This window comes from Micropterus salmoides, unplaced genomic scaffold (genome assembly GCF_014851395.1).
Source record: "Micropterus salmoides isolate LMB-PRFRI ecotype aquatic unplaced genomic scaffold, ASM1485139v1 Ms_hic_scaffold_7, whole genome shotgun sequence".
In the NCBI taxonomy this organism is placed as follows: domain Eukaryota; kingdom Metazoa; phylum Chordata; class Actinopteri; order Centrarchiformes; family Centrarchidae; genus Micropterus; species Micropterus salmoides.
Window position 1 is genome coordinate 2849645 of NW_024044459.1, and position 27767 is coordinate 2877411.

The 27767-nt window shown below is 40.9% G+C and overlaps 1 protein-coding gene across 1 annotated transcript in view; it reads right to left on the bottom strand.

The window, feature by feature from the left end:
- Positions 1 to 3394: 3394 nt before the first annotated feature.
- cacna1ba (calcium channel, voltage-dependent, N type, alpha 1B subunit, a) overlaps positions 3395 to 27767 on the bottom strand; it is a 254241-nt gene continuing 229868 nt past the window's right edge. Inside the window, exons 45-49 of the mRNA XM_038704210.1 lie at positions 24593 to 24725; positions 20541 to 20657; positions 9065 to 9302; positions 5817 to 6034; positions 3395 to 4397 (exon numbers count right to left, since the gene is read on the bottom strand). Coding sequence (XP_038560138.1) covers positions 3843 to 4397; positions 5817 to 6034; positions 9065 to 9302; positions 20541 to 20657; positions 24593 to 24725 — 1261 coding nt within the window. The 3' untranslated portion in view covers positions 3395 to 3842. The remainder of the gene's footprint in view (positions 4398 to 5816; positions 6035 to 9064; positions 9303 to 20540; positions 20658 to 24592; positions 24726 to 27767) is intronic.

Genomic DNA, 27767 nt, shown 5'->3' on the forward strand with positions numbered 1-27767 from the left:
AGGGGGCTGGGGGTGTAGCGGTCGTCTTATGCGCATGTGTTCACTGGCACAGACTTTACTTGGTTAAAAACTTGAAATGACGTTACAAGTCGCGGTCGATATTTTACAAGCACGGACCAGGTAACGTTAAAGCAACATTGAACTCACAGTGTGCAGATTTTGGTTTCGGCTGTTTGAGTTGTTTGATAGGCAGCGTCACTAACAAGCAAGCTGCTCACCTGCTGCAGTGATAACGGATCGCGGGTGGAAAAATACGGAAAAGAGATGACAGCGTAGTCTGCTGAAGCCTAATTAATGCGATAATAACGCGTTAACTTGCCCAGCCCTAATACACACGCGCGCGCGCGCGCACACACACACACACACACAGTCACAGGAAGAAGTATGTGATCCCTTTGGAATTACCTGACTCATAACAACCTCACCTAACTCATAACAATAGACAAAAACAGTCTGTTTAAATTAATAGCATACAAACAATTATATGTTTTTATGTATTTATTGAATATACCATGTTGAGAAAGTGAGCGATAGGGAGTGGCAGAGAGTGACTGAATGAGTGGAGCAGTGATGTTGTCAGTTTAGCAGTAAATGTAGAGTGTAGCTTACAGTTTGTCATCGAATAAAGGCTGCAGTTTCTCGAGATAAAAGTAAAGCTCCTGTGTGAGTGTTGCCAATTACTGGAAAAGTGAAGGGGTTTATGGCATTGTCACTTTCAAGATGATGTCAGGCAGTTTCACAGTCGGCCTGTGGGTACTATCTGAAGTGGAAGTAAAGAAAGTATTTGGTACCAAAAGTCAAGTCAAGTTGAGCCGTACCATGCAGTGGAAACACAGCATACATTTTTTTCCCTGCATTGTATTGTCCATCAACAACACTTCAAAAATTCAAGCTGATTTAGTATGCATACTGAAATCTTTCAGTATACTTAATTTATTCCAGTGTAAACACAAACGACATACACAAAACCTGCTTAGAATTAGTATGTGGAATGGAACTGAGACACAGGTAATAATGCTTACTCATTGTGGTTTCTTTTCTTTTAATGTGGGTGGAGAAGTAAGTCACTTTGCCTCTTTTACAATCAGTTGCTTGCCTGTGTGAACACCAGTGCAAGCTAGCAGCTCTAGAAAAAGACCTTTTCCATTCTGACACCAAAGCCTGATGTTTAATGAGTAAATTAGAGCGCTGTAACATTTCCAGCTTTCAATCTCCATGGTACAGTAGCTGCTGGAAATATCTTGGCATGACATTACATCAATTTTTGCTCGTGAAGATTGATTGAGAGTGTGAAAAAACCCAGTGATGCAACATATAACCACAACAGTTCATACACGCTCCCACCCCTTCAGACTCCAGCTGACCAACATACACATAGAAGTCCAAACATTACAGGAGCTTACAAAACGTACACTGTTACATCCTTACCAATAAATACAAAAAAAAGAATCTCCACAAGGTGGTCATAGCAGATAGCTCTGCTATACCAGCCCTACCATCTAAACATGCACAATGTGTTACATGCATTAATGTAACTGGATTGATATAATTATGCAGTTCATAGTTGTTAAATGCCCACATTGCATTTCTACAATGTTGATTCTTGCTCCTCCAACCATACATGACTCTGTTTATCAAAAACAAAAAAAATAACTGATTTTCAGAAGTTCATTCTTCCATTCCTGTCTTTTAAGCGTAGGTATTGTTTCTCTGCTTGCAGATAAGGCTTTCTGTACATCATGTTTTCCTGCAGAGCTACATACAGAATGAACCAAACATCTACTCAAGTGTGGATGCATTAGAAAACAGTTGACACTGCATCTTTTTCTACAGTATATCTAAAAAGGATAGGCACTTTGTTTTAAAACATAGCAAAGAACTCAAGTAAGAAACATTAGACCTGAAACCATGGCAGACTGTAAGCAGTTCACAAAAAACACACCTTACAAAAAATGCATATAATGAAAAGAGGACATCTATAAGGACATTTTATATAAAACAAATCAGTCATGTACTTTTTACTACTGTACTTCTCTCTTGAAGTTTTTAAGAAATGTTTAACAGACAAAACAACCATCGCTGTGACAGTACGTCATCTGTTCGATTGACACAAAGGGAATGTCATAAAGGATTGGACATAATCATGGAATGTCCTAACTAAACAAGAACAACACAGCAGTACAGTGTCATAATGTCAGTGTCATTTTAAACGACCATTTCACTATTGATCTGCCTTCCGTCCTGTTTCCATGCTATACTGACTCTCAAACACACTTCAAACCTTCAGCTGCTACTAGAATCAATAAATAACTTACATCTTTAAAAAACACAATGGATTGTTATACAGTGTGTTGTGCAGTTGGCTGTAATAATGTGGAAAAAGGTAAAATGTTGCTGATAAAGAAAACACAACTCATTTTGAATGTGGTATTGTCTTTAGCCATATTCATATTATTGTGCTTTTGCATGCGCCTCTTCCATTCTTGTGTATGTGCTGCACAGAGTGAAGCCCAAAACTGCTGTTTGGGTCTCTGCAGTGATCTGACTACAGTAAGCAATGTTCACACTGTAGCACGTACATCTTTGCATGATGATAGGTTACAAAACTAGCAAATGCCGGTAGTTAGAATCTAATATTAAAGCTGCACTTATTTACAATGGACAAAATATGTACGTGTAATGTGAAATGTGTGACAAACCCACAGAGAATTATCACCAACTCTGCGGTTGCCTTTAACCACAGGAGCTTTAGCTTCTCTCAGGTCATTGTTTTGGTTTGACACAAACTTTGTCATTGTGTTGTCATTGTTATTGATGTGATTCAGTCCCACCACTCTCATCAACCTTGTTTCCAGCAGCAGCAGGCAGCTGCAGTGAAAAAGCTCTGATAAACCCACTGTACACTACCTGCTTAGTACACCAGCAGACAGACACAGAGACTAGAAGGTGGACATTTAGCAGCTAAAGAGCCAGATGTTGGTGGAGATCAAACCAGAGCTACAAGGAGAGCCACTACTGGACTTACATTCTCAGGTAGTCAGAAACTCAAAGTTAGTGATATTGTTGCTTTGTGTCTGCTGTATGTGTAATTAGGCTACTGTTTGCTTACATGGTAGCCTTATCAATGTTATAAGATATGTCAACGTTATGTTTATAGCTTTTTGTCCTGCCCCAATTGGCAGAATAAAAACAATTAATGCAGCTTTTTGCAAATTGCTTTTAGCAAAATTAAGCCAAACAGTTAGCTGCATAGACCCCCTGCTCCCGTTGAAGAATCCTGTTTGGAGCAAAGCAGCATGCGCAATGCATGACCCTCATTTTTTTTGCATTAAAGTGAATAAAGATTTAATGCTCAGTAATTAGAAACAAATCACCCTGAAGTGAAACAGCAAAATAAATCAGCACTTCTGTTTACTTGAATGGTTTCCCTGAAATACAGACTGGAGTTATGAATGACACAGCAGGTCTGGTGGTCAAGAGATATAATCTTCTTGTATAGTCTAGTCTATAGTGTTCATCATGTAAAGCTGTTTGAGTGTCAATATAGTGGTGTCAATAAAACACAGAAGTCAAAGCAAAATCAAGAACAGCTACTGCAAGACACCTCATATTGGCCGACTCTATTGTTTCATAATGCTACATGTCCTTTGATAAAGACGACACATTCAAATAATCCACTTCCAGCTTTCTCTCTGTTCTCCCTAAGCGTTGCTCTCCGAGTTAGAATTAAAATACAGCATAAAACACACACAATGACAATGTAAACTAAATCCTTCAAAGAAGATGATAAAACTCATCACAATTCCTCAAATATGCATTCTAAAGGTTATTTTAAAGCCATGCTAGCACCATTCGTCTGCCTCTGCCTCCTGGTAATACCTGGATGCCCTGAAGCCAGAGCCTGGGCTGGTCCTGCCCCCGAAGCTGAAGTGGTACCCGTTGGGGACCCCAAGGTTCTGTGGAGCAGGAGACAGGGCTCCCATAATGCGAGGCAGTGTGGTCCGAGATGAATGTCCGGCACGGGGGCTGGACAGTGACACCGCATCCTGGAAGACATCCAGCTGGTCTCGGAGGCTGCCATACAGGCTGCCCAGGTCCTCACCGTGGCCCTGGCCCTGGCCCAGGAAAGGTTCTGAGCTAATACGAGTGACAGGAGAGGGAAAGTGGCGGGAGCTGCTGCGCTGGACAGAGTTGTGCTCTGACAAGCCACGGCTCAGCTGGCCGGGACTCAGAGACGCCTGACTGGACACAAAGTGCACGGGTGATGAATTGGCAGTCTTAAAGGCCACCCCAGGCTGCAGGGCAAGCGGGGTCTGGGGGAGCTGCCGACGTCCGCGACTTGGCGTGCTGGAACTGGAGCTCAATGTCACTGGGCTGCCTTTAACCCAACCACTGCCCTAGATGAAAATTGGACAAACAATTTGAACGATGAGGAAAAAATGGAATAGAGGAAAGGAAAAGAGAAGGAAACAGAGACAGGGAAAGGAAAGAGACACCAAAATGTTTCATGTGATGATGCAATAGATGGCAGAAAACAGATAAGGGTGAAAATATAGACACAGGAGACAGAATGAAAGAACAAGCACTAATGCAAATATAATGACAGACAGACAAAATGGATGGAAAATGAGGATAAGAGAAAGTGGGAAAAGAAGTGAAAGGCCATGAGAGGCTGCACTAAAGGCAGACAGAGGAGAAAGTAGCAGTAAGAGCATGCAGAGGAATCGCAACAGTCTGCATTCAATTTCACTTTTAATTCTCTCTTTCTCATAAACTGTTGCAACAGCAACTGGCAGATAAATCTCTTCCCATTTTAGTGGAGCATCTGAACAGGACACACAGACTAACAGTCTCTATAATGTTTTACTGATATCACAAGAGAACAGGATGTTGTCACTATCTGATATGATGATTTAAAATAATGTCAAACTGGATAAAGCCAGAAGGTATAAAAACTGAATGAGAAGTGTCAGAAGTTACTGTAGGAATATGTTAAGATATTACACTGGTTTTATTATCAATTTAATGTTAATCTGGCTATTAAGTTACTAACTCACTGGATCTGTGTTTAAGTTGCTGTAGGAAAATTATAGGAATAGACTATAATATTTGTCTCATCTAATAGCTCTGTGACTGTCACGTAACTACTTTAGACGTTATTTAGTCTTACCTTATGTTAAATCATTCCCTCATTACTTCTGTCACAGTGCAGCACTCCTCTGATTGCACATCATTGACAGCTGTTCTATTAACATTTAGGGTCTGAGCATGAAAAGTGACCCTATTGGAACCTATTGGAACTGAATGAATTATTTTCCTGTTTCATGGCAAATCATCAATTTTTGATGCCACACACAGTGAAAACTTACAATTTTTCAAAGAAGTTGATTGGATTAATTGTCTAGGAGGAGTTTTATGGAGCCATTAAATGCAAAATGGCAGCCTTTCTGCTCCAAGATGCTTTTATGTACGTCTGGACATGATACATCTGCTACAAAATCGCATTTGTGACCCGAACATGCTCGAAAACTCACAAAACTTTGCACACACGACAGATGGGGCAACAATTTACATGTTATAGATATTATTATTATTATTATTGTTTTTTCATGCATGGGTGTGGCAAAATGGCTTGCTAGTGCCCACTAAAGAGCAGGTCTCGCGAAAGGTTTCCCGAGACATATGAAATTTTTGTAGCAGATGTATCATGTCCAGATGTACTCCAAACTAAAAAAACTGAAAACACTTTAGAAATCCCCTTAACCAGTCTTTAGATGAGGGTCTAAACCCTACTTTACATGCCTGTGCCATCCCACCTGCTTGTTGGTGGTTTCCTGTCCCTCACCAGGGGAGGCAGCACAGCTGGCGGTGGCAGATTTGTTGTGGCAGTGTTCCCGACTGCAGTAGCGATCGCAGGAGTAGTAGCGCTGCTTGTCTGTCGAGGAGTGGTGGTGTTTCCTCTCATGGGAGCGTCCGCGGTCATGGCCTCGCTCTCTGGAGGCAGCTGGGTCAGACGCTGGCTCTCCTGGTGGACCTATGGAGGAGGACAATATTGCAGGGGGAAAGGTAACTTTTCTCTATTCTAGACAGCACTAGCTAGTCCTGACCTGTGACTTGGGTTCATAAAGGCTTTGAGTCTTCTTGTCAAGGCATTTATTTCTGTTCAGTAAGAAGCAACAATCTTAAGTCAGCATTCATAGCAGTCATTTTTACTTGTCATAGAAGGAAAAGCACAGGTGTTTCTAATGGAAATATTGGTTGTTTTGCTCTATTCAAAAGTCCTAGTAAGTAATGACAGCTTAACAGTGAGCCAGCACTTAAAATACCAGGATCCTGAAACTGAATGGAATTCAGCCAAATTCTTGAAGTTGTACTGCACTGGGCGGTTAGGGTCTCTTAGTTCCATGTGATGTGCATGTTCCTTGCATTGTAGCGTTTGCTATTGGTGTATGAATGTGTGTGAATTAAGATTAAGATACTTTATTAATCCTGCAAACTCAATGTTTTCACTCTGTTATTATGTTAGTATTTACAGTGCCTTGCGAAAGTATTCGGCCCCCTTGAACTTTTCGACCTTTTGCCACATTTCAGGCTTCAAACATAAAGATATAAAACTGTAATTTTTTGTGAAGAATCAACAACAAGTGGGACACAATTATGAAGTGGAATGAAATTTATTGGATATTTCAAACCTTTTTAACAAATAAAAAACTGAAAAATTGGTCGTGCAAAATTATTCAGCCCCTTTACTTTCAGTGCAGCAAACTCTCTCCAGAAGTTCAGTGAGGATCTCTGAATGATCCAATGTTGACCTAAATGACTAATGATGAAATAGAATCCACCTATGTGAAATCAAGTCTCCGTATAAATGCACCTGCTCTGTGATAGTCTCAGAGGTCCGTTTAAAGCGCAGAGAGCATCATGAAGAACAAGGAACACACCAGGCAGGTCCGAGATACTGTTGTGGAGAAGTTTAAAGCCGGATTTGAATACAAAAAGATTTCCCAAGCTTTAAACATCCCAAGGAGCACTGTGCAAGCGATAATATTGAAATGGAAGGAGTATCAGACCACTGCAAATCTACGAAGACCCGGCCGTCCCTCTAAACTTTCAGCTCATACAAGGAGAAGACTGATCAGAGATGCAGCCAAGAGGCCCATGATCACTCTGGATGAACTGCAGAGATCTACAGCTGAGGTGGGAGACTCTGTCCATAGGACAACAATCAGTCGTATACTGCACAAATCTGGCCTTTATGGAAGAGTGGCAAGAAGAAAGCCATTTCTTAAAGATATCCATAAAAAGTCTCGTTTAAAGTTTGCCACAAGCCACCTGGGAGACACACCAAACATGTGGAAGAAGGTGCTCTGGTCAGATGAAACCAAAATCGAACTTTTTGGCAACAATGCAAAACGTTATGTCTGGCGTAAAGGCAGCACAGCTCATCACCCTGAACACACCATCCCCACTGTCAAACATGGTGGTGGCAGCATCATGGTTTGGGCCTGCTTTTCTTCAGCAGGGACAGGGAAGATGGTTAAAATTGATGGGAAGATGGATGGAGCCAAATACAGGACCATTCTGGAAGAAAACCTGATGGAGTCTGCAAAAGACCTGAGACTGGGACGGAGATTTGTCTTCCAACAAGACAATGATCCAAAACATAAAGCAAAATCTACACTGGAATGGTTCACAAATAAACATATCCAGGTGTTAGAATGGCCAGGTCAAAGTCCAGACCTGAATCCAATCGAGAATCTGTGGAAAGAACTGAAAACTGCTGTTCACAAACGCTCTCCATCCAACCTCACTGAGCTCGAGCTGTTTTGCAAGGAGGAATGGGCAAAAATTTCAGTCTCTCGATGTGCAAAACTGATAGAGACGTACCCCAAGCGACTTACAGCTGTAATCGCAGCAAAAGGTGGCGCTACAAAGTATTAACTTAAGGGGGCTGAATAATTTTGCACGCCCAATTTTTCAGTTTTTTATTTGTTAAAAAAGTTTGAAATATCCAATAAATTTCGTTCCACTTCATGATTGTGTCCCACTTGTTGTTGGTTCTTAACAAAAAATTACAGTTTCATATCTTTATGTTTGAAGCCTGAAATGTGACAAAAGGTCGAAAAGTTCAAGGGGGCCGAATACTTTCGCAAGGCACTGTACACACAGGTCCGAAAGACACATGCACATGCACAAACAGGACCCATAGCAACACACGGAGAGATGTCAGAGTAAGGGGGCTGCCACTCAGTGCGGCGCTCCGAGCAGTTGGAGGTTCAGGGGCTTGCTCAAGGCGTCCTTTGGCAGTGCCCAGGAGGTGAACTGGCACCTCTCCAGCTACCATGCAACCCTCCAGTTCCCAGCCTAATCCTTACTGACGGAGCTACTGTCACCCCCATAATGGGGTGGATGTGGAATGTACTGTACTTTGAATGGTCAGACGTCTAGAGAAGCACAGAGTACAGTACCATCCATTTAATATTGTCATCACCATAGATAATGGGATCTTTAAAGTCTTAAAGTCTGTATTTAAATTATTTGAATACAGATATATTAACATTTACAACTGCAGATTTGATGGATTAATGTGAGAACCATTTACTTTTGACTTAATGATGTTCATAATTAGATGATTTACTAAGTGATTAATGGGGACAACAGTAATGTAATTCATCCAGGCAATTGCGCACCGTCACAATACGTCCACTAAAAATCTGGCCATATCTTACGTATCACGTTGTAACTTTAAACAATACTACAGAAGTAGTCAAAGCACATTAATACTTAATTATTAATATAACAAATAGTTCACTGATCTTGCTATGGATGTTAAAATAGAAATTATGTACTGTTTTACCAGAGTATGCTTGCTTGCTCATTTGTGTAATTGTATCCCTTTCTTTTCTTGCCTTACATGTGTAACTATAACAAAATACCTCCTGCAGGGGATTCCACTGAGGAAAGTCTAAAAGTCTAAACCTTTTTAAAGAGCATATCTAACAGATGTGACTTCAGGATACAGGGTGTATATACTGTGCTCTCTAGACTGTGAGTGCTAACTAACCAGCAAAGCCGGGTGGTTGTCCACAGAGAGGTTTATCCAAGGACCGCTGCCTCTTCTCTCTGTCTTTATCTCTGTCTCTGCGGTGGTGGCAGCGGCGGCGGTGGTGGTGGTGATGGTGGTGGTGAGGTCGGTCCTGGGCGGGTTTCTCCAGGGTGTAGTCTCTCAGGTTGACCTCCTGGGGATGCTGTGGGGCCACAGTGGAGGCTGAGCGCTTCATAGGGCTGGCATCAGGGACAGACTGAAGGAGGAGTGAGAGAGACAAAGAAGCTCACTGTGACAAAAGGTTTTCATCCAGCAAGAAAGTACTTTCATATAGCTCCAGATTCTAACTCTGACTACTAATGATTATACACCTGGTTCTCTTTATTGTGTACTCCAAGTACTGTATGCAGTGAAACACTAGTAGTGAGCAGGGCCTAAATGTTTTTACTCCTCCAGATTGTACAGTATGTTGACATTCATTATACCATGTCATTAAAGACAAAAGATTGATGCATTAGACCAGAAATTAGATAATTTGAACATCAGGTTGTTGGAAAATTGACTGTTGACACACTGAACAGCAAAGGGAATAAAACAGCTTATGTAAGATTTACATAAATATTGCAGAAGTGGGAACAGCTGGCCAGCCTGCACCTACAGCTCTGACTTAACATTTTCATTTTCTATTGAAGAATGAATGAACAATATAGTACCATCCAAAGCAGTAGGAGATAATTCATCAAAGGTAACACTTAATTCACTGTCCACTGACATTCTGTTGGGTCATCTGGAGCAGAACCATTGACTCACTACGTTTTAGTATTTCTAAAAACCTGGCTACTGCTCTGTCTGGACCCTATGTATTTTTCTATTGTGTTATCATGTGAAGATTAAACTGATAAACCTGTCTCACATTATAGATTTTGACAACCTGCACCTCTCAGGTTGCACCACCCGTGAACGCCAATTCCTTCATTCTGGAGGTTTTTTTAAAACTGCATTGAACTGAACCCTGAGTGGAAATTTGAGTTGTGTTTATCATTTTGTCGATATGATACACTTGTTGCATTTTATAGCTGAGTTGTGGTTTTTATTAGAGTACACTGGTTATTTGAATCAGTGTGAGGGTCCATATCATGATATGTGTCCTTTGTGACATTTGGTGGGTCAAAATGTACATTTTTGCATAAACATAAAATATCTTATGTCAGGGGAGACACCTGACTGGCACCCCAACAAGCGCCCGTAAGTCAAACTGTCACATGTTTGAGGTAATTATGTGCTCTGATCATATGAAGATGGAAATACAATGCTCACACTGTAAGAAGATATGCTGGTAATGTGCAGTGCAGTCTATCAAAGTGTATTTTCTGTCTGATACTAGGCACTTGGGGGTGTCAAAGTTGGCGGTTTCCAAGAGGGACTTTAAGGTGTAGTGCATTAAACAAATCAGGCTCATGATCCAGAACAACACTACACCTAGTTGTATGGTGATATGTTTTGCAATTCGTAATTTAGAGGATTGTTGAGAACATTTTACCAACTACAAAGAAATAGCCTTGCAGTTACAGAGAGCATAAGAAGTCTGCAACAAATGCCTGCATTATTAAATTATTTGTTTGCTGCTGTTTTACAACTGACACGTACTCCAGACCAACACCAACATGAAACTGACGGTGCTCCATGAAGTACCATATCCAGGTAGAAAATTGAAAGGGTTTGTTGTCTTTTTACTTGCTGACTGTATGACCAATAATCAAACAATATTTTCACCACATGAATTTTGTTTACACTTTCTAGACAATTTGAGTTTTGTCTTTGTGAACACAAAAGGACCAGATGGGAAATTGAAACAATGTATCATCCTCACACTGGTTCAATTTAGGAACTGAACTTTTAGGTGAGAACCCGCCCTTAAACTATTTCAACTAAAATATGCATCTTGTAAAATTTCCAGTATTTTACATTCTGAAAAGAGGGGCATCTAGTAACATAGATGTCCATTAATATGTTGGGAGACAATCCAGTAAGTGATTAAGTTTTAAAAGAAATACATGGTTAAAAGGACCAAACAACCTTTTCCTTAGAAAGTAGAACTGTGTGTCAGATTATTAAAAAAAGGGGAAAAAACCCCACAACAAGAAAGCACCTACTCGTGAGTGCTGTACATAAAAAAAACATTTTGACCGTACTTTAGTAAGTCTTTTCATTTGCAGGCAAAGTAAAAAAATATTACATAAACTTATTAACTGTATCAGCTCACTCCTCTATTGTGGGGGAGTCAGGAAGTAGCCAGTGCCTAGTGATGTTTTTTTTACAAGCATATATCATAACACTAAATAAACATTAATTGAAAGTAAACTTTTTCCAAAATAAAATGGCAAAATTGGAAAGGTACTTTCCTATTACAGTTTTTCTCAATTGCAAAACACTATAACCAGGCTTTTGAACTAAAATTTCAAAACCATAACTCCATCTTTCAAAAAGCCCACCCATTTCCCTAAACTCTACACACAAACCCCTTCATTTCTCATTGCCACCATGTGGTCATTGAGAAAACACTGACATTCTATATTGTTCACTCAGGTCAGCACAGCTTAAGCTCAGTTAGCACACATCTACCCAGGTGGAAACACAGTCACCAGTCATAACTGACACACACACACACCAATCAGAACCTTCAACAGATAGATAAAAGGGCCAGAGTCAGTTCATTCAGTTTTGGAACAACGGATCCAGCGAAATCTGAAGGAAGAGGTAGAGGACACCAGAAAGGAGGAGGAGGAGGAAGAGCAGTATGGAGAGGAGGAAGAGGTGAAGGAAGAGGAACAGTAGGAGTTGGAGGAGGAGATGGGATAGGAGGAAGATGAGAAGATGGATCAGGAGGAGGCGGAGCAGGAGTAGGGCGGAAGAGGAGGTAAAGGGAGGAGGAGTAGGGAAAAGGAGGAGGTGGAAAAAGAGGTAGAAGACGAGAATCTCTGGCCTGTCCCAGACCAAAGACCGGAATAATTTGTTGTTTGATGTGTTGTACTGTACAGTAGGAGGAATAAAAATGTGTGCAAATGTTTACGTTTGTTGTGTTCATTATGTGAATATGTGAATCCTCTCAGGTTTTCTGCTTTGGGGTAATACAAAAATCTAATTAGACACTTCCATCCAAATCCTCTCCATGTATGCGAGTTGATGCACTTCCAGTCAAAGTCACAATAGCTGTACCATTCCTCCTTTGAAATCTCAGTTGCCTTTGTTTTCCTATTTATTTGTGGTATATTAACCAATGCAGGTTCATGTGATCATCACCATCACATATTTTAATGTATTTGGATTTGATCTTCTAGTATTGTGGAATTAAGACAAACAAGTGTTGTGTGACAGCATGTACATATAGCTACACGGGTCCCTGGAGAGTGGCGTGAGTGGTTTCTCTGTTATGCAGAAGAGGGGTAAAGGCCAGACAAATTGAAAGAAAAAACAGCAGAGAAAGAAAAAAGGAATATTAAGAAAGATCCGCAGCAGCTACAGTATGTGGTTAGAGATGTGTAAAAGAGCAGGAGGTGGAATTTTACCAACTAGATATAGTTGGGCTTATTTGACCGTGGATTGCTGCCTCTGGGTCTGAGTTGCTGACCCAATTGAAGAAGTTCAAGTATTTCTGGATCTTGTTCACAAGTGAGGGTGAAATGTAACGTGAAATCAACATGTGGATAGGTGGGTGCAGAGTTGGGAGGATTACTTTAAAAATATAATCTGGTACAATTACTAATTACGTGTTTAAAAATGTAATCACTAACGTCATCCAAGTACCACAAAATGAAAGTAATATAATCAGATTACTTTTAGTTACTTCTGGATTACTTCAATGCCAAATAGCCTAATGAGGACAAGATAAGTATCAATGATGTGTTGTCTGTTTAGTGTATTTTTAGAGAAACAGAATAACAAAATCAAACAAAAAAGCCCAGTGAGATGTGCAACCACTGGTCAAATTAGCTTACTCTGTCCGAGCTTAGTGCTCAGGGGTAGTGTTAGTGTTTACCAAAGACTGTATAAAGGTCTTTACACCTTTACTCAAGCACTGAAGGTTTTCAGGCCAGGGGCTGGGTGGCCCAGCAGGGAATGATGGAGGGGTGCGGCACCTGACTGGGAGCCGAACCCGGGCGAGCAGGCAACGAAACCTCACTCAGCAGCTTTCCCAGTGAACACAGTATCAACAGGACCAAACACAGCCTCAGAGACCAAGAGGGAATCCACGACTGAGGTGATTTACTCAAAGCTTCTTCATAGACATAAGAACTTGATGGATAGCTTTACTTTTTGCTAAACCGCTAACTGTAGTCAGTCAGTTAGCCGTGTGCCAAGAGCGGCAAGAAAACAACCTCGGTACTGTATTCCCAGTGGTCAAATTGTCGGACTCGGAGGCTGTGCTACAGAGTCTGCATGACGGGGTAGGGGCATAGCACACATTCTGAATGTAAACGGCAATCAATATCTGCGTCACGTCCCTTTCTAGCTTTGTGTTTTTACAGAAACACGTACATATTGGTATATGTACCATATGTACATATAGACTGTATATAAAAAAACATACAGAGGAATACAGAATAGCACTGTGTAGTGAACAACGGTGTGGATTTGTGCATTTTATATTGAATAAATTTGGAGCTACTCTAAATTCCTTTATCCTCCCCAGAGAAGAAGGGGGGGGGGGGTCAAAGTTGCTTTCTCTAAGTGCTAGCCCGACCATAAAACTGGCACTATTTTGATTCCGAAGCTGATAACGCGGGGCCTGACTGTTAAACTGACAAAGGGACACGAACCAGCCATCGGCCTCTCCCTGAACATCAAAACTGGCCCCCCCCACATGTTTCCGTGGCAACTGACCTTATTCTTTGTTTTATTACCACATCAAAGGGATACTCCTTGTCTCACCTAGGTGTGACATGGTCCAGAAGCCAAACTTCGGATGACAAATGACTGCAGTCTCCAAAGACTCAAAGCGTTTAATTAAATCTTTAGTTACCTGATTACGTTTGCCTCTATTTGAGTAGTTATGTTAACTGTTGTTGCTATCCGTTGTTGATATTAGTGCTGAAAAGAAAGTTACTTGTGCAGTGTTTTTATTTTCAGCAAGACACTCCTTCATCTAATGTAATCCAAGCTTTCCTCATGTAACCTGAGCTCCCCCAAGTGGACGAAATAAGTATTACATGCCCTCATCGGAAATGCCGTTAAATGTATAAATATCCTGACCAATAATGTGACAATTGTTTCCTGTTACCAAATGCTTAGAACAGTACAACCGTTCGACCATTGAGGTTCGATTGTGGAAAATATTTGATTATAATACGCGCAAATAGATTTGTTTTTAGACATTAAGTTTAGAAAGGCAGTCTCCTGAGACGCCCCCTGGGGAACCACGCCCCAGGCAACAAAAGAGCGACTCGCGCGCTCTTCTCTTCGCTGTTGGCTCTCTTCCACTCTGCTCGGCCCTCTGGACGCTTCGGCACACAGGAAACGCCCTCAGACTCAGCCAGCGAGACCGGCCTTTTGTTCGCTTGAAGCTACACCCTGAAGTGCCGAGACATCGATCTGCCTTCAGTTTGTTTTATTTTCTTTATTTCTTTTGTTTGTTAAAGTTATCAGTCCGTTAAGTTACACTGGACCAATTCAGGAACGACCAAGTTCCATTTTAAGCCTTTTTCGTCGAGCCAACTTCACCGAGGTCAGACCAAGCCACGTGGTCTCGCCAGCTACGACGAAGGAAACCTGAAAACAGCCGAATTGCCAGACGGAGGAGGCGTTTTCAATCAGACACGGAGAACCCCGGAGAATCCCTAGCAAAAAGCCAGGATCAGGCAGGTAGCGTGGGACCCATGCAACAGGCCAAAAGCAGGCTGTCGACAAGCAGTAAGACTTAACACACGTTCTGTGATCAGATGTCCATTTAACTCCTAAAATCATAGCATTAGTTTACTTTCATTAGCTCTTCTATGCCGTATGAGTCAAATGCTTCCCACAATCGAACCTCCAGGCTCATTGTTCAGCAAATGTTTATGTTCCCTGTATCCAACCATCATCTTATCACATTAGTTAGAGAATAAATTCACTGTAATATAATCAAGAGCTGTGTGTGATGCCTATTTCTAGTTCCTGCCAAGAGAATTGACCCTTTAGATATGAGACTGACTGATTTAAGATAATTGAGCGATTATTAACTAACTGATCACTAGTAATAATTGTATAATTATTCAAAACTACCTAGAGGTCCGGAGACTCTAGGATTATAACAACTCCGGTGGTGCCCTGAAACGAGGAATAAATTTTGATTTTATGAATCTTAAAAATTCATAATTGGGTATCAATTCTCATAAATTTATTAAAATGCATAACTATAAAATTTAGGTCTGCTACAACTGCGTTATCTGTTTCATGAAAACCTTCTGCTTAAAGTAATCCCTGTGAGGAATCTCTGATTTTTCAAAATGTACCTGTAATCTTATATGTATATGGAGGGATTATTGGGTCGTCTCAGGAATGTTGCTGGGGAGAGGCATGTCTGGACTACCATGACTAAAATGCTGACACCACAGCCAGGTTCCAGGTAAGGTACAAGCTACATTTATTTTGTTTAACAAAGGGCTGCACAATGATATGAAACTCCCTTTACACTACAGCACATTTCCAAAAATATTTAAAATTAGAATGGGATAAATACAATATTCATTTGCTTTTAAGCATATATTATACAAAGGTAGTGTTATGATAAGCAGCAGAAAATGGATGGAAGGGTGGGCATTTGGGTTATCTGACAAAATGCATCAGCTATTATGATTTCTCGCATCTTGCACATAAAATCTGCAGAATAACTACAGCTGTCAGTTAAACGTCATGGAGGAAATCATTGGATGCTGTACTGTTCTGTGATTTTCGTTACATGTTTCATCATCTGCCAATAAGACATCTATTGTTGCTATCATACTCAGTCAGCAGGCAGTTCCTAAAAGTCAAGCATTAATTGAATTGGTTCAAGAATGTCCTGCCCTCTGTTCCAAAAGGTGAGAAAAACAAGAACCAGTCAACAAGGTAACCCCTCATCGTTGTTCTTTACTTCCTTTCATTAATCCCCCACAGATTCTCTCTTCTATAGTAACCCAATTACTGTCCCAGTCAATCTTGGGCCCAAAGCCATTTGGAGCCACTATCATCGGTTGGCAGCACAAGAAAAAACAATAATGGACAAATAGCTGACGGCGTCTCAATATCTAATCAGATTACTCTGCACTTATCTGCAGTGAGAGTAGGATCAACAAGCGCTCTTCCAATTGGGCTGTGAAAGGAATTTACTTTAAATGCACAAATTCGAAAGAGAGAGAGAGAGAGATCATTGCTTATTACCATCCATCCATCTATCCATCGTCAACCGCTTATCCTGCGCACAGGGTCGCGGGGGGGCTGGAGCCAGTCCCAGCTGACATCGGGCGCAAGGCGGGGTACACCCTGGACAGGTCGCCAGGCCATCGCAGGGCCACACATAGACGAACAACCACTCACGCTCACACTCACACCTAAGGACAATTTAGGGTAACCAATCAACCTAGCCTGCATGTTTTTGGACGGTGGGAGGAAGCCGGAGCACCCAGAGAGAACCCACGCAGACACGGGGAGAACATGCAAACTGTACTTGCTGTGAGGCGACAGTGCTAACCACTGCACCACCGTGCCGCCCGTTCATTGCTTATTACGTGATTCAACATTTCCCTCTCTCATACACACGCCAACGCACAAACACACACAAAGCAGTCCACTATTTGCCCCAAATGTCTGTGATATTGCAACAGGGTGTAGGCCTCCTCACACATGCCTGAAAAATGCCATTAAAGACTATTGCTCAAGGAGAGACCGCAATTCCACCCTTTTTGGTAATATAAGTGTTATTATTTTACTCACTGCTTGTCGCTATTAGCCTACATACTAATTACAATGAAAAATACATTATTTGTGATTAAAAATAATGGTTGTTGATAAATGAATTAGAGATCCCCACAGATGCATGATTTTACTGCTTCTGTGGGAGCTCAGACCATCCTTATGGGAGCTGAACTCACACTGGCGCCCACATAACTCGAACCCTGACACTAATACAAAAAAGCACTGAGTGAGTGAGTGAAGCAAGGATTATACTTTCAAAAAAATCGTTATCAGATGGGGTACCAGAGGCTCTGTGCTGACATCCTCATGTCTCCTGTTTTTTATGACTGTGCGCCGACTACGCTACCAGGGCACCGACCGATCTACTGCGCATGTGTAGAACGAGTCCGCCAAGCTGATTCCAGAAAGAAGTATAAACTTTTTCCTCCACTCCCTGAGCTGTGTTGAAGGTTCAGTGTGTAATATTTAGGAGGATCTATTGACAGAAATGCAATATAATATCCATAACTATGTTTTCAGTGGACTATAAAGACCTTACATAATGAACCATTATGTTTTTATTAACTTAGAATGAGCCATTTCTATCCACATCTATATACACCGCGGGTCCTCTTACATGGACATTGCCATGTTGCGCCGACATCCATCCATCCATCCATCGTCAACCGCTTATCCTGCGTACAGGGGCGCGGGGGGCTGGAGCCAATCCCATGACATCATGCGAAAGGCGGGGTACACCCTGGACAGGTCACCAGTCCATCGCAGGGCCACACATAGACAAACAACCTGTTGCGCCAACATGTTTCAGACTAACTGATTTAAGAGCGTGTTTCGTCACTACGTTGAATACGTACAAGAAGAACAACATGTACCATTAGTAGTAGTCGACTGGTTTATTAGAAGTAAGAAAAGATATTTGAACAGAGGATCACACATATTTTTTAGCACACAGAGCTGGTTGGCCTCAGTAGCTTCTGCTGCGCGCTTGCAAAGAGAGGGGTGAGCAGTGACTGATGGTGCATTCATGTGATGTCGGAATAATCAGAATCTTTTTTTTTCTTTACATTTTTCCTTTACTGCCTTGTCATTTTCAAGTGCCTCCTTTCAAAATATTTAAAGTAAGTACATTCCAAACAAGGTTCAATGTAGAAGGTAGATTAGAATTGTCATTATAAAACTTGGGGTCGTATAATCACATGAAGTTTGGCTGATTTTTGATCTTAAGTGGAAATAGAAGAAACCAGATAGTTAATTGTGTGGTTAAACTTTTCTTTATGGCCAGAACATGAGAAACACTTGATGCCAAACAGTGGATCACTTAACAAATCTGAGGTAGAAAATTCAAAACAATTATAATGATAAAATATATTTTATATGATTATCAAATCTTTTCCTCAACAAAAGAAATATCTTAATAGAAAATCTGTTCGTAATTCAAATGAATTATATCAAACAGTTATTGACGATATATTAAACATTTGTTATATTGTTATTGAGGCAAATGATATTGCAATAATTATCATTATTGTTTAATATCACACCCCTAGCTGAGGATGAATTAAGGAGTTTCACAGCCTTATTGTCGAAACACGTGTTACCTATGACAGAAATACAGTCATTGGAAAAGGAAACCGGGGTTTGGATAAACGAGCAGCGGACCTTAGACGATCCACCCAGCCAGAACCACTGGACCAGGCACCATGGTGGGTGTGGTGATCACCCAGAGGAGAGGAAAGATAGTCATGTTGGCCCAGTATGGACTTAAGGCTGCTCCTGGTTAAGGTCTAGTCTGGCCAAAATGGGACTTATGTTGGCCAAGTAACGGAAATCAGAAACTGTTGAGACAACACAGAGACCTGCCCCATCAAGATTGCAGATCAAGCACTCGACGGGCGGTTTGTGCTCCGAGCTGTCAGCTCAAGACTCCGGAAAGATGAGTGAAAGTGGATTCTTGTGGCAGTATAATGTTCACCATGGCGTCTCAAGACTCTTTCACGTCAATGATGCTGGGCTGTGTGCACAGATCTCACTAGAGGATGTCAGGCCCTCATGCTAATCTCATTGTGTCTATTTCTGACAGTTTGGTCATTTTGTATGGCTCTGCAGTGCTCCTCCTGTTCCTCCTCGCACAAAGGAGCTGATACTGGTCCTGCTGCTGGGTTGATTGATGCCCTTCTATGGCCTTTTCCAACTCTCCCCATGTAACGGCCACTCTCCTAGTATATCCTCCATGCCCTTGAGACTGTGCTGGGAGACACAGCAAACCTTCTTGCAACAACACGTATGGATGTGCCACCCTTGAGGACCTGTACAACCTGTGCAACTGGAATGGGCTGCAGGTACAGCCTTATGCTACCAGTAGTGACAAGGACACAAGCAAAATGCAAAACTAGAGAACACAACACAACACACAACATGAGAGAGCAACTGTCTGTTCCCACCACCTGCAAAACCATTCCTTTTTTGGAAGCTGTCTTGCTGTTGCCTCTCCAGTGCACCTGTTGTTGTTACTTTCATTTGCACCAAAAAAAGCTGACACTGATTCACAGTCTCTTATGCTTTCTAACTAGTGTTTCCCACAGACTGACAGCGTAACTGTGGCACGTGCGGGGGGGTGGGGGGACTGCACAAGCAGTCAATATTGACTAACCGCTCTATACAACATACAAACCTCGACAACCCAGCTGTATTCTACCGTTAACACAGCTTTCCTTTTTAGCTAGGCTCCTTTATGCTTGCTAATAACTAACTAACAAGAACAAGAGTGGCTTTTTGACAGAGGATTCATTCAGCCAGAGTTTGGGAATGAAAACTGGATTTACTGAGAAGAGTTAAATTTGTTGTATTACTGAAGAGCAGAATAACACGGAAGCTTTCTGTGAACCATTACAGTCTGCTTTAGAGGCACAAACTTAACTCACAATCAGAGGGTAGGTGAGTAGCCAAAAACTGTATTCAAGTAAAATTACTGTTACTTTGCAAAAACAAGTAGTCAAGTAGAAGTAAAAGTAGTCATCAAAATAACTTACTAAAAACAATTAAAGTAAAAAAAAAAAGACAAACTTGTGTAGTGAGTAACTTTGTGAGTAACTCAAGAAATAAAAAATAAAAATCAATGGGTCTTTCCCCCAAGTCTTTTATTTGATGTGGATGTGACTAGAATTATTTCAGATGGTCTTCCTCAGGTAAAGTTAAAGAAGTGAACACCTTATTTATTTGTGATGAAATGACAAGTCATCATCTCCTGATTAGATAACCTGCCATATTTATACCAGGACCAAGATTTATTTATTTTAAGATAATTCTTTGATGTTTCATAATTTATTGCCTATTAAGTACAGGTGTCTTCACGTTTACCTGAGGAAGATCATCTGTGGTTGAAACATTACATCAGTAATCAGAGTAGTTTACCAACGTAAACTATAATAAAACATAAGTTGACTAAAACAAATATTGAAATGACTAAAATGTGAATAGAATATAATTTGCATTTGCATCAGATGATTAAAACAAATCAAAATTAGGTTCCAAAATGAACACAGGTGTGGTGATGATGAGGTGTTACCTGCAGTTCACCATTGAGCCGAGGCATAGAAGCAGCTCTGCCCTGGTTCTCTAGACCTGAGCCTGGGACTGGGATTATGCTGCTGGCCCTGGTCTCCATCTTCCTCATCTCCAATGACTGCTAGAGATACATACACACACAAACAAACACAATCCCATTCGCAGGGTTAGGTGTGTGGGGTTGGGGTGGACTAATTGTTACATTTACTCTTTGCTTCTCCTTGTAGGATGTAGTGGCATCTAGCGGCGAGGTTGTCGACTGCAATCAACTGAATACCACTGGCCTCACTCCCCATCACACAGTTATATTTATGGAACACTGCATAAGATGTCTTCATTTCAACTGCACTTTTCTATGTATATATTAATTTGTACTAACCCCTAACTGCACTGCTTGTACATAGGGCCACTACAATTCAGCAAATATGCAATATCCAGAAGTACAATAAAACAGAATGTGACCAGCACAGAATTGAGTGTGAGAAACTGATCGGCCTGGTCACAGCTGATAAAGATGAAAACCGGCTGTTTCCGCTCACGGCCAATCGATCGGTGCATCTCTACTAATAATTATATAAAATAAAGGCACCCCACTCAACATTAAATCAAATAAAAAAGTATTAAAAGGTGTTCATTTACACAGTTAACAAACAGCAAACCAAATATAACATAAGCTATTGTTATCATTTATAGTTCAGGGTCCTCATGCAGTATAGTTGATGTGAATTCCTGGATATTATTTATTCATGTGCAATTTTCTGAACTGGTCCCAGTATTCAATTTTATTTATATAGCGCCAAATCACAACAACAGTTATCTCACAGCGCTTTTCATAAAAGAGCAGGTCTAGACCGTACTCTGTGATGTTATTTACAGAAGCCCAACAGTTCCCACCAAGAGCAAGCACTAGGCGACAGAGGCAAGGAAAAACTTCCTTTTAAGAGGCAGAAACCTCGAGCAGAACCATGGCTCAGGGTGGGCGGCCATCTGCCTCGACCGGTTGGGGTGAGAGAGAGAGAGAGAGAGAGAGAGAGAGATGTAAGGAGAGAGAGAGAGAGATGTAAGGAGAGAGAGATGTAAGGAGAGAGAGAGGGGGAGGGAGGCAGCCTACACAATATACACACAGAGGTACACACAGTGAAGGTAATGTTGCTATAGACTAAATGAAAAATGGTACAGATATTTATAATAGTGTTAATGGTAACCATCGTAATGTTAATGATTATAATAACAATAATAACAATAAGACTAGCAAAAATAGTCGTTGCAGCAGAGGGTGTCGAGCAGGAACACGGGGGCAGCAGGTGACCCGCAGCCACAGCTCCAGACTCCACAGCTCCAGAGCCAGAAAACCTGCAGGAAGTGATAGGAGAGAGGAGAGAGACGAGAAAGCACAAGACTACCAGAAAGGGGAGAAGTTGTGTTAGTAACATGCAATAATGGGATAAGGTTGCATACAGAGGGAGAGAAAGTAGAGGAGAGAGGAGCTCAGTGCATCATGGGGAATCCCCCGGCAGTCTAGGCCTATAGCAGCATAACTAAGGGATGGTTCAGGACTACCTGAGCCAGCCCTAACTATAAGCTTTATCAAAGAGGAAAGTCTTAAGCCTACTCTTAAATGTGGAGATGGTGTCTGCCTCCTGAACCCAAACTGGAACCTGGTTCCACAGGAGAGGAGCTTGATAGCTGAACGCTCTGGCTCCTAGTCTACTTTTGGAGACTCTAGGAACCACAAGTAACCCTGCATTCTGGGAGCGCAGTGCTCTGGTGGGGTAGTAAGGTACTATGAGCTCTTTAAGATAAGATGGTATCTGACCATTAAGAGCTTTGTAGGTAAGAAGAATGATTTAAAATTCTATTCTGGATTTTACTGGAAGCCAATGCAAAGAAGCTAAAAAAGGAGAAATGTGATCTCTTTTCCTGGTTCCTGTCAGAACACGTGCTGCAGCATTCTGGATCAGCTGAAGAGTCTTAATGGACTTTTTCGAGCAGCCTGATAATAAGGAATTGCAGTAATCCAGCCTAGAAGTAACAAATGCATGGACTAGTTTTTCTGCATCATTTTTAGACAGGATGTTCCTGATTTTCGCAATATTACGTAGGTGAAAAAAGGCGGTCCTTGAAATTTGCTTAATGTGAGACTTAAACGACATGTCCTGATCAAAGATAACTCCAAGATTCCTCACAGTGGTGCTGGAGGCCAGGCGATGCCATCCAGGGAAACTATATCTTTAGATAATGCGTCACGGAGGTGCTTAGGCCCCAGAACAATAACTTCAGTTTTATCTGAGTTTAACATGAGAAAATTACAGGTCATCCAGGTTTTAACATCCTGAAGGCACATTTGAAGTTTAGCTAACTGATGAGTTTCATCTGGCTTGATCGATAGATATAACTGAGTATCATCTGCATAACAATGAAAGCTTATGGAATGTTCCCTGATAATATTGCCTAAAGGAAGCATATATAAAGTGAAGAGGATTGGTCCAAGGACAGATCCTTGAGGAACTCCATGAGTAACTTTGACGTGCATGGAGGACTCATCGTTAACATGTACAAACTGAAATCTGATCCGATCTGATAAATAGGACTTAAACCAGCTTAGAGCGGTTCCTTTAATGCCAATGAAATATTCCAGTCTCTGCAATAGGATCTGATGGTCAATGGTATCAAATGCAGCACTAAAATCTAATAAAACCAGTACAGAGACAAGTCCTTTGTCTGATGCACTGATTTCTATGTACTAGAAATGAGAGCTGCTCCTTCCCAAGTGGGATGGATGCCGTCTCTCCGGATCAGACCAGGTCTTCCCCAGAAAGTCTGCCAATGATCAACAAAGCCCACATCGTTTGCTGGACACCACCTCGACAACCAGCAGCGGAATGACGACATGCGGCTATACATGTCATCACTGGTCAGATTTGGCAGGGGTCCAGAGAAAACTACGGTGTCCGACATTGTTTTTGCATATGTACACACCGACTCAACATTAATCTTAGTGACCTCCGATTGGCGTAACCGGGAGTCATTACCGCCGACGTGAATAACAATCTTACTGTATTTACGTTTATCCTTAGCCAGCAGTTTCAAATAAGACTCAATGTCGCCCGCTCTGGCCCCAGGGATGCACTTAACTATGGCCGCTTGCTTCGCTAACTTCACGTTTCTCAAAATGGAGCTGCCAATGATCAGAGTTGGTTTCTCAGCGGGTGTGTCGCTGAGTGGGGACAAAAGTTAAAAACGTGAACAGGTTGATGATGCCCCGTGGACTTTGAATGCTTACGACTATTCCTCCTTCGGACAGTCACCCAGCCCCCCTTTCCTGGCTGCACAGGGGATGCCGGAGGACGGCTACCACAGGCTAACTCAGGCCGTTCCGCACCGACTACCGGGGACTGGCTAGCTACAGTAGCTAAAGACTGATCTACCAAGGTGCGGAGCCGGACTTCTAAATCACTGAGCCTCGCCTCCATGTCTATAAATAAACTACACTTATTACATGTACCATTACCGCTAAAGGAGGCAGAGGAGTAACTAAACATCTGACACACCGAGCAGGAGAAAGTAGGAGAGAGAGAGGGAGAAGGAGAAGCCATCGCTAGCTGCTAAGCTAAAGTCGCTAACGGCTAAGCTAAATTACTGTAGCGTCAGCTACCAAAACTTTAGAACAACTATGAGATTGAACAGCAGTCACTAAAAGATGGAAAGAACTGTGAGTGCTTAGGCAAAATTACTGTAAAGAATAAGTGTTTAGCGAACAGTTGGCCGCTGTAATCAAACAAATGTAACTGTTATTTAGCGAGAGCAACAACACGGTAGCAACACACAAGCACCGGAAACGGAAATGAGTCGACACGCTTACCGCAATACGTCAGCACGTATCCATTTGTTGGTACTGAAGCAAGTCACATGACATGGTTGAGGTGTGTTTGAGACTGAGAACATGACCACAAATACTGATAATCTCTATATCTTCTAAAAAAATTTGATTCTGCAGGCAAAATACATTTTCACATACACAGTACGTGTTGGAAACGTGTCTGTCTACTGTACCTGAGTGACATCAGTGTCCGGTGTGTCCTCTGATGGGCCTCTGGACGTGGTTCTCTTAGTCTTTGCTCGGGGCGCTTCCTTGGGTTTCTCCATCACCCAGGAAGATGATGCCTTGATGTGGTCATGACCTGGCCTGTGTGTTATAGCAATACTCAGTATAATAATAATACAGTGTAAATCTTACAGGTCAAAGGTTTACATTTTCATTTTCATTTAGTGCATTAGTGCTGTATCTACACTGCATGTGAGCACAGTTTAGGGGTATCGGGGAAACCTTGAATTACTGTGCAATAGTCATTGATACACTTTGTTCTATAAGTATTACTTTTGGTAAATTAAACAGTGAAAAGAAATCCCATGTGAAACATTTCTGTTTACAGCATGTTACAGTGTATTATATTGTTAAATGTCCCATGTTTAGATTTTCAGTCATCCAGGTCATAGGATATCTATAAATGCTAAGTCAAAGGTAAATGGAACTATAGTAGTTTTCTTAAGGTTGTTTCAGCTCTCCTCCAAAAAGCATCTTTAGTCCTGACTGAGTGGTGGGGAGACCCCAGCATTTACTATAATAACCAATGCCCAAAAAAGAAGGGGCTCTACAATACCACATATTAGCCACTTACAAAGCTGTCTTGACATTCTGTCCTAGTTTAAAGTTTGGCATGCGTCACTGTAGGTGTGTTTTTCTTCTGACCCATTCACACCTTAATGTCTGTGTCCATGAAATCACTAGTCCCCATTAAACTCACACCTTGTAGTTTATAGTGAGCATTGAGCAGTAAACAAGAGATTTTGGAACTTAGTATCATTTTATGTCATCAATGACAGGTGTAGTATTGCACAACTTAAATTTTCACGTATATAAAATATGGAGAATTGCATTGTGGGATTCTTACGAGGAAATTGTGTACATGCCATAAACACAAATGTTTTGTTTCATTGTGGGGATTTCATTGCATTGAATTGATGGTAAGTGGTAAATTAAAATCCTCGAAAGTAATAATAATTATAGCAGCGTTAAACAGCCCTTGCCTCCATGCGCATGACAGTTGCGTTCTTAGCACCAGGGGTTGGCAGACTTGACTCTGAATCTTTGATGTCGAGCACTGTGCAATAAAGTTCAGATATGTCAAGTTTGGTACATGTAGTTTAGTTAGTATAGTAAAGTTTCAACATCATCCTGTTTCATGGTGAAACATGCAAACAGTTTGCCATTTGTTTAGAAATAAATCAGAAATACAAGATCACTTTGAACGAGCACATTAATTTTAGAGAGAGAAAGAGAGATTATGAATTATCAATTACACTTTGATTCTTAACATTAAAAAAGGTGACATCCCAAATTTAGCCTGTGAGACACACTGAGATTTCAGGCAGTCCAAACTGAAGAACAGAACACCCATTAATTAACCACGGTAAACCAAATTAATAAATTAACAAAAGATGCCATTCTTGAACATTGGATGAATTAGACCAAAAGCCAAAATAAACTTATTGTCTCTTCATTTCTTCAGTACAGACATTGTACAGGTCTTTACACAGGCTTCCTGTGTGTCAAAGAACTGCTTTTAAAATACTGCTTTTTGTATTTTTGTATTTGTATTGTATTTTGTACATTAATTTAATTTTTTTTTAATTGTATTAAAAGTATTTTTTATTGCCCTATGTGCTTTATGTTTTAATTCAAATGCCTTGTGGTTTAAAATTGCTATACAATTAAATTTGACTTTCCTTTCTAAAGAGCATGCACTAATTGTATGCCATGTTCTTGTAAGCTGTATGAATAAAAAAGTATTTTAATCAATTAAAGGGGCTATATGTAGTTTTTCAATGAAATCACTTATTACTAAATCAAATCTTCACTGCCTTTTTGTCAATGGGCTGTAGCGTCTTAGAAAAGAAGCACACACCTGTTTTCTCTGTTGCTTGGAACTTTTGCTGTTTTATTTACTCATCTAATGAAATGTATGAAATTAATTGTCCTTATGTACTTTATATGTAACTTTGGCAATATTGTTGCTATACATTCATGCCAATAAAGCTAACTTGAATTTGAACAGCCACTATTCTGCTTTGTGTAGGGAGGTAGATTTATTTTGTCACAATATAACAGGTTATATAGTGAAATTGAGTTTGTAACTCAACTCAACCTGCTACATAGTAGACAATATACATTAATATAGAAGTAATTATACAAATAGTAAACAGAAATAAACTATATTCAATGGAGCAGTGCTGAGGATGAATTAAGAGTTTAAGAGTCTGCTAGCTTGTGGGAAAAAGCTGCTCTGCAGTCTGGTGGTGTGGCAGCAGAAACTTCTATATCTCTTCCCAGAAGGCAGCAGGGTGTACAGGCTGTGGCTGGGGTGTGTACTGTCCTTTACTATCCTTTGGGCATAGTAACGTTAGTTACTGAATTTAAAGCAGGCATGTGAGCCAACACTGATCTATCTCGTCTAAATGCAGTAAAAGTACTGTTATCATGAACGAGCATGGATTACTTCAACCTCAAGGTGTTAAAATTGCACTGTAATGGTGCAGTTGGAATTTCCTGCATGTTGTATGAAGCTGTCTTTCTGTCTGTCTATGGCCGCTGTGTAAGAAGTATAAAAAAAAAAAAAGGGTTTCGCACATTGCAAACAAAATCATATGTAAAATTGAGCAGGGCCTATATCACCAGGTGCAGCTCAATTCACTGCCCAAACTCACTTACCTTGGTTATAGCGCCACCTGCTGGAGGACATGTATAATTTTTGGCGTCTGCCGTGTGTGCCCCATTCTATACTATGACTCTCACATACCTTTATTCTCCTTTCACATACATACAGATGAAACTCGAAAAATCAGCATATCATGCAAAAGTTCATTTATTTCAGTAATTCAACTTAAAAGGTGGAACTAATATATTATATAGACTCATTACATGATAAGTGAGATATTTCAAGCCTTTATTTGATATAATTTCTATGATTATTGCGTACAGCTTATGAAAACCCCAAATTCAAAATCTCAGAAAATTAGAATATTACATGAAATCAATAAAAAAAAGGATTTTAAATACAGAAATGTCAGCCCTCTGAAAAGTATAATCATGCATATGTACTCAGTACTTGGTTTGGGCCCCTTTTGCATGAAGTACTGCCTCAATGCGGCGTGGCATGGATGCTATCAG